This window comes from Mastigoproctus giganteus, chromosome 4 (assembly GCF_048544385.1).
Source record: "Mastigoproctus giganteus isolate SK-2022 chromosome 4, ASM4854438v1, whole genome shotgun sequence".
Taxonomy (NCBI): domain Eukaryota; kingdom Metazoa; phylum Arthropoda; class Arachnida; order Uropygi; family Thelyphonidae; genus Mastigoproctus; species Mastigoproctus giganteus.
Window position 1 is genome coordinate 3,213,781 of NC_143578.1, and position 18,005 is coordinate 3,231,785.

Consider the following 18,005-nt stretch of genomic DNA (forward strand, 5'->3'; position numbering starts at 1 on the left):
CTTCTAGAGTTTACATAATAAAAGAACTCTTTGCTGTTTTTCTTTGCATCCCTTGCCAAAGATTTCTCGTAATCTGCCTTCGCCTGCCTTACCTCCTTTGTAACTTGGTTACAGATCAACTTATATATATCATAGGCTTCTGTGTCACATGTTAATTTACATGTATCCCATGCATTTCTCTTCTCTGCCATATGTCTCATTAGTTCATCTGACATCCATTTAGGCCTGAACCTTGAACAATATTTCTTAGTTGGTATGTAAAGCCTAGTAGCTTCCAAGATAAGTTCTTTGAATGCTTCCCATTTTGAGTTTGCTGTTGGTAACATCATCAGTTGGTCCCACTGTATAGAATTTAAATACTGTTTCAGACCATCGTAGTCGCCTTTACGAAACAATAACCTTTCCCTTTACGCCTATTGGTAGTTACCTCCTTGAGTAAATCCCACTTCAGCACACTGTGATCACTGCCACCTAGTGGTTCCTGTATCTGCAGATTCTTAATGCATGAAGAATCACTACTGATAATCAAATCAAGAGTATTGCTCCCTCTAGTTGCCTCCCGAACATGCTGATTTAGAAAACAATCATCCAATAAATCCCCAAAAGCCTTGCTAGTGTGTGAGTGACCAACCCACAAATTCCAGTCAATATCTGTGAAATTAAAATCCCCATTATAAGACTCACTGATTTACTGGCCCACTCTATTTCCCTGTACAGTTTGTTATTATACTCATCAGAGTCATTAGGCCTATAGCACACTCCTATTCTCAATTTTGATCTCCCAATGCTTATATCACACCAAACTGACTCAACACTGCACTGTCCAGCGATGTCGACTGGCTTCACTTCCTTGAATTTTATGTGTTTCTTAACTAATAGCATAACCCCTCCTCCCTTCCTATCCTGTCTATCCTTTCAGTAGACGTTGTACTCCCCAAATTCCAGTTCTGCATTACTTATATCTGTGTGACACTACGTCTCTGATATCCCAACAATATCCGCCTTTGATGCTTTGAGCAATACCTCAAATTCATCAAATTTATTTACCAAACTCCTAGCATTTGTGTACACGCAAGTATACATACACTTGTTCTTTTTCTTAGCTACCCTAACACAACCCATGTGTTTACTTGTACCCCAATGACTCCCAGCAGTCTCTGAAATATCCTGCATCTTATTTTCCAAGCTGATGCTCATTCTAATAGAAGCAGTGCAAGAATCACTTTCATCTCTGCCAGTGGCTACTGTTAATCTATTAGTCCGTGTATCTCCCCCAATCTAGCAGTTTTCTGACCCACCTAACACTGCCTCGATAGCATCAACAAACATTCTTGCACCCTTTCTATTTAAATTTTTAATTTTCTATTTTTATATTTTCAACTGCAGTATATGCCATAACTGTTCAATTCCAGAAATATAATCAGTAAAAGAAGAGAGGGTGCTCCTACTGATTGCATTGCTGGAATTGAAAAAGTTACATTGCATTTCAAACCAAAGAACAGGATGGGGAAACTGTTACAAAGAAAAGATTAATTATTTTGACAGAAAAATACACGTTCATGCACCAATTTACATCAAAAAATGTGTATCGGGGGAAGGCTTTATAGATACATAGATGTGAACAGTGGGACACCCAAAACATATTGAAAAAGGTAAGAATAAAACTTCTGAAATGACAGAAAACAGATATATCCATAAAAAGTCTTTTAGTAAATGTAATTTTACTATTGTCGGGATGAAAGGTATTTTATGAAAGTAATAAGCTGCCATCTATATTATAATATTTAATAATTTCACAATAGAAATAATAGTAGATATTCATGTTTTCCTAGTTGGCAGGGGCAGCTAACGAGTCGATCGCGGATTTAATTTCGGTCGATCACGACGAATTTTAAATATACAGTCATCCCTTGATTTGTGCACCTTGTGCAATGTAATTTTTGAGATGGTAGATCGCGGCACATTTTGAAGGAAAAAAGTAGATCGCATCACAAATTAAGTGGGCCACTCCTGGTAAATAGTTGCACCAATGCAGAGTTACGATTGGCTTAGTTGGTATATCAGGACTTTGCTGAGATGTATTTAACGTGTTAACTGTTACCCAAATGTGAATGAACTCATTCAATATGCTGTAATTTTCAGAGTGTTGGAAAAAAAAAAATCAGCATTCCAACATCTCCATTATTTCAAAAATTTTTACATAATGGTTGAAAATTAAAAGTTTGGAATTTATTGCCAAAAGCTTACTTCTGCTGAGCTGTAAATCAGAACAAACTTTAAAATTTATTGATGTACAAAAACTAACATCAACATGAGCAAATAAAACTGTGTGCTAATATATACAAACCCAAGCATTACTGCAAAATATCCAGTCATGTCCCAATACTGAGCAGTTGTTAATTTCATTTGCCTTTACTTTTGCGGTATTCTTTGGTTCTTTGAGCTATTAAAGGGGATACATGGCTTATAAAAGGTGAGAAACACTAATCTTATCATTAATTGCATTATTTTAATTAACATATCATATATATAAATGCTTCATCACTGATTTTTGAATCCTAATTTTTATTCAGGCATTACGAACTTGTGAGAAAGCTACTAAACCAGTCTTTGTTTCTCCTGGTCACCGATGCTCGGTTGAAACAGCTGCATGGTTAGTCAAAATTTGTTCTCTTTATCGTGTGCCAGAACCAATTAGACAGGTATTAAAAATATTCAGTTTTATAATCTCAAACCTAGAAATTTCAGTTTTTTTAATATCTTCTGTGTACGATAACTATGAAAGTTTCCACATTTTATTTCAAACTTTTACAAACAAAATAATACAGAACAAAAAAAAATAAATAAAAAGAAACTCAATTCTATTGAATTACATTTAAAAAAAAAAATTCAAATGTAGTTTAAGGTAAACAAACAGTGGACCCCTAGTAAATCATGTAAACACAAGACTATGTAATGCATACAAATCAAACACATGGCTACCAACTAAAATATTTTAGAAATATGTAGTGTCTATCAGAGATGATTCTATGCTTTGAGTTACATTGCTGTTGTTTTTCACAAACTTGTTTCTATTGGGAACAATTGGTGAATCAGTAACCATAATTTTATTTTGATTTCTTTCTTTAAAAACATTTAATTTGAAGTATTATCCATATGCGAGGGGTAATCATTTAATTCGCAGACTGGTGCAAGAGCTTATCTTAATTGTCATCATGTGACTCTTCTGTTGATTTCTCCTCCTCAAAATACTCTCCCTTGAACTTTAAACACTTTTGCTGCTGTCATACCCACGCATTAAATACTTCTTGCAAGCCATTTTTCAAAATACTGCAAAGTTCTTCCGTTATGGCTCTGTGAGCATCACTGTCGGATGCGAAACGCTGGTTCCTGTTTCTACTGCTGAAGCACTTTCGCTTCAGATGCGGAAACATGAAGAAATCACATGGGGCAAAGTCAGGTGAATAAGGGAGATGTGGCAGAACCTCGGCACCTATGGCAGTGATCACATCCTGCACGGTATAAGCCGTATGGGACCTGGCATTGTCTTAATGGAGAAACCACTTCACACTGGAAAGTTCTTGATGTTTCTCGTGAGTGGCACAGGGAAGTTTGACTCTGAGAACTTCAGAGTATGCTTCCTTATTCATAGTTGTTCCATGAGGCACCAAATGTGTAACAAGAATGCCTTTTATGTCAAAAAACACAAGAACCATTTGTTTTTCAGCCAAACAAAGCTTGAAATTTCTTAGGTCTTGGCAAATCAGAATGCTTCCACTCACTTTAACGGTTGTTTTGTCTCTGGATCATAGTGAAAAATCCAAGTTTATTACAAGTCACTATTTCATTTAAGAAGTTTTGACCCTGTGTTTCAAAATGATCAATCATTTCTTTGCACAAGTCTGCTCTGCTGTTTTTGTTCTGGAGTCAAATTGTATGGAATTCAGTGGGTACGGATTTGTGACATTTTCAAGTGATGTGTGGTAGTGCTCACAATATTGTGAGAACTACCATATGAATTGGACATTCTAACAGCTAATTCATGAAGTGTAATTATTCGTCTGTCTTCATCCAAGATTTCCTGGCCTTTTGCGATTTGCTCAGGAGTTGTTGAGGAGGAAGGCTGACTAGGTCTTGGGGCATCTACAACAGACTCATGGCCTTCACTGCATCACTTGTGCTATTTAAATATGGCTGTCCTACCAAGACATTCATTACCATACACTTCATTCATCTCTTTAACTGTTTCCGATGAATTTCAGCCCTGTCTGACACAATAACAAAACATATATCGCTGTTCAGGTTCAGTCTGTATGCTTCAAAAAGATCGCCAGTGACAAGCAGCTAAAAAACTCTCTACACAGCCTTTGGCTGTGACAGGACAGTTGCAACTTTACTTATTTATCTATATTGTATTCATCTAGTTGCAATAAAGATTTTCTCTCTCTAAAGTACTAGCATGCATACACAGTTTGCTCAGTAGCGAGAGCACCTCTAGCAGGCAGTTATGGGAAGTTTGCACGGTAAACACAAAATCTTGCACCAGTCCACGAATTAAATGAGCACCCCTCGTAATAAGTTTTATATATAAAACTCAATGCTATAGATATAAAAGAATAAGTAATTGTCTGATAGTGTCAAATGATTATTTCCTGTTGTGCAGGCAACTTTTTCAACATCTGATAAAATTGAAGGGAAAAAAAGCACCACTTACAAAATGCATGCACAAGATAAACTTTTCATGTGACTTTGGCATCATTGAAAAAACAAGACTATTTAGTGTGCTGTTCATTTTTTATAGGATCAATAGTAGAATGATCCTATTAAAAATGTACATCTGGTCACCCTAGTAATTATGCTCTTCAAATGAGGAGTATGTATGTTTATTTACGTGTTTTTTTTTTTTTTTATGTATGGGCACCTTGTATTATACATTTTTTTCAAGTTCATTTCAAATAATGAGCCCATTTATGAATTATTATCACTTATCTATGTTTATGGCTAATAATAGACAGTTTGTAATAGATGGTGCCACCATGCACAAAAATAACTTTGAAAGAAGAGGAAATCACAAATTCAGAGGAGCACTAACTGTGGTTTTCCAGTTTTGGTGTGAAATTGAAGGAATTTTCTAGAATTGATATCCAGAAGTTGATGAAAATGAAAAAAGTTAAATAAATTGGTGTAGAAGATATTATTGCATCAAAAGAAGTTATCTATTTTATTTTTTATAATTTGTTTTATAAATTTTTTGCAGATTTTTCAGTATCAAAAGATTCTGATTTGATTTTTAACAACAATTTCACTGTAATGTTGGGCAGTGGAGTCAGAATAGGCAAAAATTAATATTAAAAAGGATTTAAGTATAAAGTTTTAATTTTTACAAAACAAAAATTTCATAAAAAAACTATTAGAGCTTTCTGCTAGTAGAAAACTCATTGCCTAAGACCACACACACACACACACACTTTTTGCCCGAGGCTGCTACTACTGACACTACTGAAAGGATTAAGGATCAAAGCTCTTTTATTTAATCCCTTAATCTTTTAAATACTACAGTATTATATATGCCAGGCATAGTTTCTGTACATAGCTTTGAGCAAAGTGAATTGAGCTCATATTGTGGAGGTACTTCATTATTAGTTGCATGGTATTGTTTCACTATAAAAAATGCTTGTCCAATTGGAGACATATACTATTATTTATTTAAAGTGTATGCCACTACTTAGACCATGATTTGATCTTGATCAAGGTCTCGGTGGGTAGTTTGGCACTGTGAACACCTCAACAACACAGTGACAAGACAGTGCAATACCAAGGCGATGCACGGTGAAGTGTCTTCACAATGTGAGATCAATGAAAGATAGAAAGAGGCAAGTGCGTATGAGCTTATGTGGCATCGCCAAAAAAAAAAAAAAAACCCCAATTTCACACAACCATTCCCTCTAAAAGTCCAGTTCCTCCTTAATTTTATTTAAGCTATCAGCTTCTGCAACAACAGATGGAAGTTTGTTTCAGCAATTAACCACCCACTGGCTAAAGGCAAATTTCTGCACATCTATTCTCCAACTGTCTTTTCTCAATTTGAATTTATACCCCCTTAGGTTCGTAATCTGAGTAAGCGGAAGAATCCCATCAGAATTCAGAGTGCTCAACCCATTCAAGGATTAATACAACTCAATCAGATCACCTTGCAAGGTGCCTAGTCTCCAACCACTGCAATTTGCAGAACTTAAGCCTTTCTTCGTAAGAAGACCCCTTTGTTCCCCTCACCAATCTTGTTGCTCTTCTCTATACATGCTCAAGCACAATATGAGATCATTGTAAGATCAATGCAACTCTATATCGTTTCTAAAATAAGGCCTCCAGACGTGTATGCTGTACTCAAAGCATGGCCTGACCCCATGACCTTCTCTGGTCGCCTGTCTACATTGCTCAGAAAACTTCATATCTGACTGCACGATCACTCCCAGGGTTTTTTTTCATTTTCAACCACCCTAAGTGTAGTACCACGTAGTTTGTACGTTCCTCTGCAGTTACTTCTACCCATATGCAGTACTTTGCATTTGTTAATGTTAAACTTCAGTTGCCTTTTCTCAGCCCATCTGCCCAAATGTTCTAGATCCTGTTGCAGCACACTGCCATTACTGTCATTAACAACCCTGCCAATCTTTGTACCATCTGCAATCTTTGACACTAAGCTTGATATACCTTCATCAATATCATTGATAAATATACAAAACAACAGTGGGCCCAACACCGAACCCGGGGGTCTCCACTAATAACATTAGTCCAAGAAGAGCAGTGTCCATTGATTACCACTCTGTCTTCTCCCACTCAACCACCCTTTCATCCATTGTAACAACTTGCCCTTAATGCCATACTGCTCCAATTTCTATAGTAGTCTTCCATGTGCGACAGTATCAGAAGCTTTCCTGAAATCCAAGTATATAATATCAGAATTATTTTTGCTTCATACTTAAATTATCAAAACTAATGGGATGTTTTAACAATTTAATGCTGTTAATTTTAGCAAGGAGACACTCCCCCCTGTTGGTTTTTCGTGTGACACATTTAAGTGTTACCATCTTTTATGTATTTATCTTGCTGTCAGTATGCCCAACTTTTATGCCTTTGTTTGAAGAAAATATATTCATTTACTAAATTTGATAATTGAGAGCTATTATGTGCTCGATAATTCCTATATTCTATTATATTATAAATCAACAGGGATTACCTTTATTTTAGATTTAGGAAGCTTCTTTTCCAACTCTCCGAGTCCAACTCGCTAATAATTCTTGAGGATGGCGATATCTATTTTGTAAACCAGGTGGGACATCTTATTTCTTTTGGTCCTATAGCTGGACTTTAGAGTTAAATTTAGGGGTCTAATAAAATTGGATATGGGGGGAGGGATTATTCTCTACATTCCTTAAGTTGGACTAGAACTTTTCGGGCGTCATGTTCACAGGAATAGAGCAACTCACAATTAATCCGAAACTTTTATCTTATGTTTAGTGTTTGTTCTTCACGCATGCGTATAAGTGACCAATCGTCGGACAATAGGAATGGCCTACGGATATTGATTGAAGTTTCATGTAGTTTCATCTCTAAGGTTTCTGCAATAAATAGTTTGTGATAGTTGTGTTGAATATTTATAATTTTTGTTTCATTAAAGCTGAATGAATGTCAGTCATTTATTGCATGGAACGAAAGTCCCGATGCATTTGAATGATCCACCCGCACAGAAGCTTCGTGTTGTTTTGCTCGAAGCTGTGCCGCTCCCATGGTAGATCCTACATAAACAGCGTCGCAATTTTTGCATGGAATGCTGTATACGAGGTCATGCTGTGATTGGAATGTGGTGTTTGAAGGTCGATTTCTGAAGAATGTGTATAATTTGTTCATGTGTTTTGCTATGATTTTCATGTCGGTTCCCTTGCATATTTGATTAAGTTTATTGTACCAGTACTCGACATATGGAATGGTGATAAAATGTATTTTGGTCTTGTCAGATTTTTGTGCAATGTTTGTTGCGAGGTTGTTGTTATTTATTTTATCACGGGCTATTGTTTGACTTTGTTTATATAGGTTAGCGGGTAACCCCTATTTGAGAATCTTATAGTTAATTCATTTATTTCAGTGGTTAGAGAAATTTGGGTGGAAGAATATTAAAGGTGTCAAGAAATTGGTTCAGCATGACCGATTTTTTGTATGGTTGGGGATGATAACTGTGGAAATGCAAAAGCATCCCCTTATTAGTGGGTTTTCTATATATGGTGAAATTAAGTTTTTTCTAAAAAAAATCGGTCATGCTAAACCAATTTCTTAATGCCTTTAAATATTCTTCTACCCAAATTTCTCTAACCACTGAAATAAATGAATTAACTATAAGATTCTCAAATAGGGGTTATCCGCTAACCTATATAAACAAAGTCAAACAATAGCCCGTGATAAAATAAATAACAACAAACATTGCACAAAAATCTGACAAGACCAAAATACATTTTATCACCATTCCATATGTCGAGTACTGGTACAATAAACTTAATCAAATATGCAAGGGAACCGACATGAAAATCATAGCAAAACACATGAACAAATTATACACATTCTTCAGAAATCGACCTTCAAACACCACATTCCAATCACAGCATGACCTCGTATACAGCATCCCATGCAAAAATTGCGACGCTGTTTATGTAGGATCTACCATGGGAGTGGCACAGCTTCGAGCAAAACAACACGAAGCTTCTGTGCGGGTGGGTTGTTCAAATGCATTGGAACTTTCGTTCCACGCAATAAATGAACGACATTCATTCAGCTTTAATGAAACAAAAATTATAAATATTCAACACAACTATCACAGACTACTTATTGCAGAAACCTTAGAGATGAAACTACTTGAAACTTCAATCAATGTCCGTAGGCCATTCCTATTGTCCGACGATTGGTCACTTATACGCATGCGTGAAGAACAAACACTACAACATAAGACAAAAGTTTTGGATTAATTGTGAGTTGCTCTATTCCTGTGAACATGATGCCTGAAAAGTTCTAGTCCGACTTAAGGAATGTAGAGAATAATCCCTCCCCCCCATATCCAATTTTATAAGACCCCTAAATTTAACTCTAAAGTCCAGCTATAGGACCAAAAAAAATAAGATGCCCCACCTGGTTTACAAAATAGATATCGCCATCCTCAAGAATTATTAGCGAGTTGGACTAGGAGAGTTGGAAAAGAAGCTTCCTATATCTAAAATAAAGGTAATCCCTGTTGATTTATAATTCATTTACTAAATAGAGTTGACTTTTAATTTTTAATATATGAATTTACTGATTATGGACTTGGTCACTCAAGAAATTTGAGTTTTTATATTAAACTGAAAACAAAAGGGTAGTTAGGTTCCTGAATATAACATAGAATTGCAAGAAATGGAGGTAGTTCCCCAAAACATAATCTTTGTATATATTTAACTAGCTTTACACAAGGACAAGGTATCGCTAAACGTTCTTTCCCAGATACTCTGGCCTTGAACCACTTAGATAGAGGTGCTCCCCCCTTCCATGCCAACAAGTTGACAGTATGTTAACAATATCAAGCAGTTACAGAAGTCATTTAAAAAAGATATTTTTTGGTCTTTGAATCAGAGCAGCCATCAGAGATAAAATGTTGTGCTGATTGGAACCATGTGTTTAAACATTAGTGATAGTTCTGGTATGTTGATATACTCATATGGACAATCTTATGGATGAAAATAATACTGACATTAGAGCAAAGTTGAAACATTGTCTTTTGCAAAACAAGCCTAATGATTGTGTCAAAATGCATTAATAAGTACTGTAATCTTTTATTCTGTGTATTGCTTGTTTAAATGTTTGCTTTTACATTGAAAATAATTGATTTGAGAGCTCTTAAAAGTGCCATTTCCAATTAAAAAAAATTTAATAACCAGAATAATTTATTGCATTATTCATTATTAATTCATGTATTTTTAATTTTTCCATATGGTAGCCCTTTTAAAGTTCTGTAATAATGATTTTAACATGTATCCACCTCCCAGTTAGAAAAAAAAACAGGAATTAACTTTCTTTTGGCCACTCATATTTTCTTTCCGATTACAACAATTTATGAAATATTGAAATTTATAGAAGAGAAAAATTTTACTAGTCGTCTCAGTTACACTATCTTAATTTTAGATTATGTAATTATTCTTGTAGGCTGATATCAAATCAAGGGAATACTTGAGAGCTAATTGTCCTGATGAAATATAGTTGATGGCTATTGCTGTATATAATACCAGTTGACACGTTTGGATACTAAAGTATGTTTTTTTTTATTAATAATCATTAATAAAATAATAGTTTTAGAATGTATATGAGGGTTGTTTGAAGAGAATAGTAATAGATCTTTTTTTGGAAAAAGACATTTAATTGCAATGCAACAAAATGTATATGAAAGTAGTGCATTACTTTTCAACCTGTTACCCATCACATTCAGGCAGTTATCTCTTCTGTCACAACTGCAGTCACACTTCTATTGTAAAATATCAGAGCTATTTCTATTCAACTATTCCTATTCCTAAATTGTGCATAGAAACATCAGTAGTTTCAGTGCACAGTTTTTAACTTTGTCATCATCAAATCAGCTCCCAGACATTTGCCATCCCAAATGGGTGCTATAGCTTCTGTCCCAGTTTTGTCAATCAAAATAATGTAGATTTTATCTACCGCTACATAATGATTAAAACTCAACAGTTCCCTGGAAATGCTGCTTTAGCTCCATCCTAGAAAATCCTAGGACACTCCCTGCTACCAGATGTTTTTTCAAAGGCCTGAATAGATGAAAGGCAGAAAATGGAAAGTCAGGATGATATGGTGAATGGAAGAAGTCCTTGGCACCTTTTGCAAGCAGCCATCAGTAATTTGTGTATGGTTTTGCAATACTGTTTGCAAGTGGTGTTTGAATCTTTCTTTCTCAGTGATGTTCTTGTTAACACTGCAATGAACTGAAAAATATGTCTGGTCTTTTTGGAACTAATTTTGCCGAAAACAGCCTTGGTTGTTGGATATGATTGTTAGACCACAAACAGCTTGTGGATAGTATTAGTACAGTATTGGCAAAATGATGCAATGAAACAAGCTTATGTAGCATCAGTGAAAAAAAAAAAAAAAATATATATATATATATATATATATATCATCGTCTCTTTTCCTCACTTTATTTACCTATTTCATTCAAGTATTTGTCCGAACCCTCCTTAAATGTAGATAAATTTCAACCTCCACAAGAGTAGGTAGAAGTTTATTCCAACATTCACTCATTCCGGGAAATTCTCTGGACATCTATTGTACAGTTATCCTTTCTCAATTTTAAGTATGTAAAGATGCCCCTCAGTCTTAGTTTACCCAACTCTTTTACTTTAAACCCCTTGAACACATCCCCCTGCAAATGTGTAATTTCAAAACACTAACTTTAAAACTGTCTTTATAAGAATATCTGTATATCCTTAACCAGTTTTATCAGTCATCTCTGTACTCATTAAAAGTAATAAATTTAAAAAAAAATAGTATTTTGTAAATAGATATTGCAAACCTTAATAATAATAATAATAATCGTAAATAGTCTTATATTTGGTTTATCTCAGTAGTGTACATATTTAAATGTTTTTATTAATAAAATTAATTTCTTACCCCTTTTTTTTATTTCAGTAATAAAGATAGCAACAAGTGAAAGTTTGGTGAAGTGTTGAAATTGTAACCATATTTTTAATGACAAAATTGATGATTGTTATCTAATTACAGATGTATTAAAAGTTTAATTTTATATAACGGCTTTTAGAATTTAACAGTTTTAACGTCACAATTAGTATATGAATATTAACACTAGCAGTTTCAGATAAGATTATAAATTTGAAAAACCCAGTATCAAAATTGATTACTTTGATTTGACATTAACAAAGGCTCATTTCAAAAAATGAAAAAGCTTAATAAGTGTATTGATTCTAACAGAGTTGTAATGTATGCTACTATTGTACAAGCAGCAATCTTGAATAGTGATTAGCACAAGTTAGTAAAATATAAGGTGAAGAGGAGATAACCAGAGAATGTAACATTTTATGCAAGACAGAATTGTACATGGCATTGATTTGACTGCTGGGAAAGTTCTCACGATCAAAGTTACATTTGACACCATTGTCCAAAAAATATCTGGATAAACAAGCAACTCACAGTTGTATGTAAGGAAGACACACAAGTTAGTTTTTCTCATCATGGCACACAGAGCTGAGTTGACTGAGTTCAAGAGGGGTGTTATTGTCAGATATCACATTGCTGGCTTGTCCATTCATGCAATTGCTAACAGCCTATCTAGTGGCACAACCAGGATTTTTTGACAGCAAGTACATTCACAAAAAAGGCACCAATTGCCTAATGCTAATCTACCTGTTATTTTTGTTTTTAAATAAGAAGTGCCTGAATATTTGTATATGCCTGTATTACAAAAACTCAAGAGTTATATTGCATTATATTAAACATTAAATAATAACAACAAACTATTTTATAAATTATTATTTTATTAATATATTTAGTAAGTATAAGTTTTTTAATCATTACATACATATGATATCATCAGGGATCCCAGACGTCCCGCAATGAGCGGGACAGTCCCCTACAAAAGTGATCTGCCCTGTGTTGGTGCCTCCGTAGCCAGATGGGCAGGAGCAGCAGTGCGTAGTACACGCTTCTTGATTAGACCGGGGTTCGAGCCCATGCCCACCAAATACGGAGGATGCGGAAAGGTCACGGAATGACCGCCGCATATCCCCGGAGCAACATGGCCTTAGTTGCTAATGCTCCTAAAAACCAAATAACAACAACAACAACAAACCCGTGCCCCGCATAAACATTTAAACGTCCCGCATGTAAAAAATTAACAGATTTTGACAGATTCATACATATTAGGAAAGAAATGTATTTCTTTCCTAATATGTATGAATTTCGGACATTGGCGAGTGAGTTGCACGCTAATGCTCACGGGATGTGTTAGATGTCCGGGATGTGTTAGATGTCCGGGAATCTCCTCGAGCTGCTCGGGGATTTTTAGATGTAAGCGTCTGCGTAAATAGTGCGATCAACGATGTCAGTGCTGTCTGGTGGTCTAAGTTAGGTGTATCTCGAGTGTATGTTTATCTTTCATTATAAAAAGAATAAAAATTATTTTGAGAGTATTGATATAGAATCTGTTGTTATTAAAATATTTAATGAATTTAGCTCTTCAATAAAAAATATGACTGAACTAAAAGACTTTTTCGAATGGACAGAAACAGAATGGAATGAAATGTTACGGCATATACCAACAAGGTGACTGACTCTTTTACCCACTATTGAGTGACTATTGACCAATTTTGCACCTATTAAATCGTATTTTATGAGCAAGAATAACATAGCACCTATATCGAGACATTTTTTTGAACATGAGCTTCATGAGGCGTATGTAAAATTTGTAAAGAATGTATGTTCAGTATTTCAACCAGCGCTAAAAAAACTCCAAGGTAGTAATGTTACGATAGTTGAAGTATATTCAATTATGAATAATGTAAAGCAGTCCAAGTATAAAATTATAGAATTCTTATAGTACCGTGATAATAGACTAAATATATATATATATATATAAAAAAAAAAAAAAATAGCGAAATGCTTAAAGTGCGGTACTCACCTTGAATATAATCTGCAATAGTTTTATGAAAAGACTGATGGCTAAATATAAGGTGGAATGGTTAAGTTAATGCATTAAGGTGGGATGAGATTTAATTTAATGGAATTTTAAAATAAGCGCAAGGAAGCAGAAGTGCACTACTCCATCCCTGGTTGTCATAATGTATAAAATAGTTAATCTGGAACATAAAAGAATTGATATTGCTAATAGTCGTTATGACAGACTTTCGTTAAGTTATAACGTCTTCAGTTGGTGGTGTTAAATGAGAAGTAACGCGTGCTGTATTTTAAGGAATTTTCTATACTCTCATGATGCTCTTTGGGACACGTGGGAATCGCAGATGTGAGAGATTGCAAGCCGAGGAAAGGTGAAAGGGAAGTTTTGCGTTACCATTCGATAATGAGGGTTTCATATTGAAGAATTTTGTGGCTGGTTTTAAGTCTACCACTATAATAGACCAGTCTACTTAGATCGGGACAAGCTAGTACAGAACTCACAATTCATGCCCAAACCCACAATCACACTCCGTTAATTGACTCTGCTATCACCATTATACACACTATTTCCACCGCCAAAAGTAAAATTAACAATCCACCAAAACCCACCACCAACACAAATATACGCATCATCCTCCCATACCATAATGAACTTGCCGGACAATTCCGCCGTGTGTTTACAGGTACTGATATCGCCCTTATTTTTTCAGCTTATAATAAACTAACTTGGATCCTTATTCAACACTTACAAAGATACACACAAATACCCAACCAACGATTTGAACAATATAATTTACTTGATTAAATGTCAACCAAACTGTGATGTCTGTTATATTGGTAGTACTATTACCAAGTTTGGTTCTACCAAAACCTCCAACACTCGTGCGTACTACCACTATAATAGTCTTAGATCGGGACAAGCTAGTACAGAACTCACAATTCATGCCCAAACCCACAATCACACTCTGTTAATTGACTCCGCTATCACCATTATAAGACTTAAAACCAGCCACAAAATTCTTCAATATGAAGCCCTCATTATCGAATAGTTTCGACACAATACTAATCTCAACATCCTAAACGCAAAACTTCCTTTTCACCTTTCCCCGGCTTGGAATCTCTGACATCTGAGATTCCCACATGTCCCAAAGAGCATCATGAGAGTATAGAAAATTCCTTAAAATACAGCACGTTACTTCTCATTTAACACCGCCAATTGAAGAGGTTATAACTTAACGAAAGTCTGTCATCACAACTATTGGCAATATCAATTCTTTTATGTTCCAGATTAACTATTTTCTACTTTATGACAACCAGGGACGGAGTAGTGCACTTCTGTTTCCTTGCGCTTATTTTAAAATTCCGTTAAATTAAATCTCATCCCACCTTAATGCATTAACTTAACCATTCCACCTTATATTTAGCCATCAGTCTTTTCATAAAACTACTGCAGATTATATTCAAGGTGAGTACTGCACTTTAAGCATTTCGCTGTTTTTTTTTATATGTAAGGCAGTTCTTGATTGAGCATAAGAATGAATGTTATTATGGAGCAAATGTTCACGAAATTATCCAAAATTATGATAACCTACTTCAAAACGGTTTAAAATGGAAGCAAATAATTTATTTGATATGGCTATAAAATATACAGGGTGTTTCAGTTAAACGTTTCAGAACTTCTAAGAGGGGTAGGGTACATCCTGACAACTCGAAATCATATAGCAATGTGGGGTCGGAAATGCTTTCCTGAAGCGGTGTTGTACACAGAAGCACCATAAAGAAAAGAGACCGTAAGTGAGAAATCGTTTTAATAATACATGAAAAGAAGCAAAAGGTACATGGATTAAAGTAAGTGTTCGAAGTTTCTTCCACGGGCTACAATGCACACCTCACATCTCCAACGCATGAACATCCGAACATTCTGGAATACTCCAGGCAGCGTGTCCAGACACAGCAACCGGAGGATTATGCACCTCATATTGCTTTCGCACAGTGGTACCTTGAAAAATGTGCTACAAATCCCCTTTTTCCTGCTGAAGTGTTGTTTTCCGATGAGGCATCCTTCACAAGGGAAGGAATTTTCAACACGCATAACGACCATATCTGGGTGGTGGAGAACCCGCATGCAATACGACGTCGTGCAGCACAGATTCGATTTTCGGTCAATGTATGGGCCGTTATTATGGGAGATCACCTCATCGGACCTTACCTGCTACCGTGTCGTCTAACCGGACCTATCTACTTGATCTTTCTGCAGCAAGTATTGCCACAACTTTTGAGAGATGAACAGATTTCTGCATCGACGCAACAGACTATGTGGTTCCAACACGATGGAGCCCCTGCCCATTATAGTGGAGATGTTCGTAACTACCTGAATGTCACATTTGGTCAACAGTGGATCGGACGTGGTGATCCCGTGCGTTGGCCTGCTCGGTCACCCGACCTATCTTGTCTTGATTTTTATTTCTGGGGTCATATGAAATCGCTAGTTTATGACACCCCTGTTGACAATGCTGAGGAGCTGGTTGCAAGAATCGCAGTAGCTGCCGAAGAAATTCGAAATTCGCCTGGAGTATTCCAGAATGTTCGGATGTCCATGCATTGGAAGAAACTTCGAACACTTACTTTAATCCATGTACCTTTTGCTTCTTTTTCATGTATTATTAAAACGATTTCTCACTTACGGTCTCTTTTCTTTTTATGGTGCTTCTGTGTACAACACCGCTTCAGGAAAGCATTTCCGACCCCACATTGCTATATGATTTCGAGTTATCAGGATGTACCCTACCCCTCTTAGAAGTTCTGAAACGTTTAACTGAAACACCCTGTATAGAGAAATGGTTTAATTTCAATGACCACAAATATAAAATTCTCTCTAACTTATCTTTGCATAGCATACCAGCATTTCATGAAATCGTAGAAATCACTAACACATTTAAAATAGAAGTAGATCAAGATTTGCTGTTTGAAGAATATATCTTCTTAAAAAGATTTATGGCAAATATAATGGATATTGAAAGGCAATTACCGTGTGATCGAAGATGGGTTTTTTTTTTTTTTTTTAAATTTTTCTCCACAATTTTTAAAAATTATCGAATACATTTTTTCTATTCTGCACAAATGCAACATCTGAAAGGATATTTAGTCTAATGATGAGTGCTTGGCATAAAGATAGAAATAGGTTGATTCTAAAAAATTTGGAGGCCAAGTTGATGATAAAACAGGATTTCGGAATGAATTGTTCGGAATTCCAATTTTTAGTCATTCTTAATGAAGTGAAATCAAGTGATAAATATTGAATAATTTTTAGGATTATAGTATAAATAAAAATTTAACTCAATTATTTTTGTTGTTTTTTTATCAGATACATTTTTAAATGGCCAAAATGAAGTATAGAAATTAAAAATTGATATGTCAAAATTATTAATTGTAAAAAAATTTTCTTGAAAAAAATTGCCGCAATTTTTTTCATTTTTGTCCTGTGAGACCTAATTTGAAATCTGGCATCCCTGGATATCATGTGTATAAAATATAAGTGTAATACCTATATAATTATGAAAAAAAAAAAAAAAACGTGAGACAAAATAAACCGAAAAAATGATAAATAAAATATTACAAGAAAAAAAAAATACATATACAAAAGGTAGAAATTTTTAAAATTTTTAAAGCTTTTTTTACATACTTGAACTTTTCCAGATCTTTTACGTAATTTAACTCTAATGATAAATCACACTTAATACTTAAAAGAGCTAAGAAAGATGGCCTCGCTCTTCTCCCATTGTGCTTTGAAATAATTTTTAATCAATTTCAATCTGAAACTTCTTTTAGAAAAATTGATTGTTAGAAAAATTTTATATCATAAAATTATTATATAAATTATTATTATTATTTTTTTAATTTGTAAAATAATAAGAGGAGTTTAGCTCAATATAGTATGTAGAACACTTCCGTATGATACTCTCCAGAAATTAAAACAAAAAAATCGAAAATGCTGTAATGCTCAAAACTATTGAGCATTACAGCCCTGGTTCATACTGTATAAATTATTATACACTACATCCAAATTATTTGCCAACATAAATGCAATTATATTTTCTAATTTTATTTCTGCCATTTCAGAATGTTCAAAAATAAATGATTTAAGATTTAAATTTAGCAAGAACATTGGTATTTATTATGTAATCAGTAAGCACCAATAGACAATTTATTTCATTATCTGAAACATGTCTTTCAGCAGAAAAATTTGTGATATAAAATCAAATCTCAAACATTCTTGTCAGTGACCTGAAACA

At 34.7% G+C, this 18,005-nt stretch overlaps 1 protein-coding gene across 3 annotated transcripts in view; it reads left to right on the forward strand.

Annotated features, from left to right (window-relative positions):
• LOC150086339 (endonuclease V-like) overlaps window positions 1-18,005 on the forward strand; it is a 164,774-nt gene that overhangs the window by 97,177 nt on the left and 49,592 nt on the right. For 2 of the 3 annotated variants that reach the window (XM_090371312.1, XM_090371314.1), the window contains 3 exons: window positions 2,574-2,702; window positions 10,222-10,325; window positions 11,713-12,481. In XM_090371312.1, the coding sequence (XP_090227438.1) occupies window positions 2,574-2,702; window positions 10,222-10,275 (183 nt within the window). In that variant the 3' untranslated portion in view covers window positions 10,276-10,325; window positions 11,713-12,481. Of the gene's footprint in view, window positions 1-2,573; window positions 2,703-10,221; window positions 10,326-11,712; window positions 12,482-18,005 lie in introns of those variants that run through there. The other variant, XM_090371313.1, reaches the window with a different exon arrangement.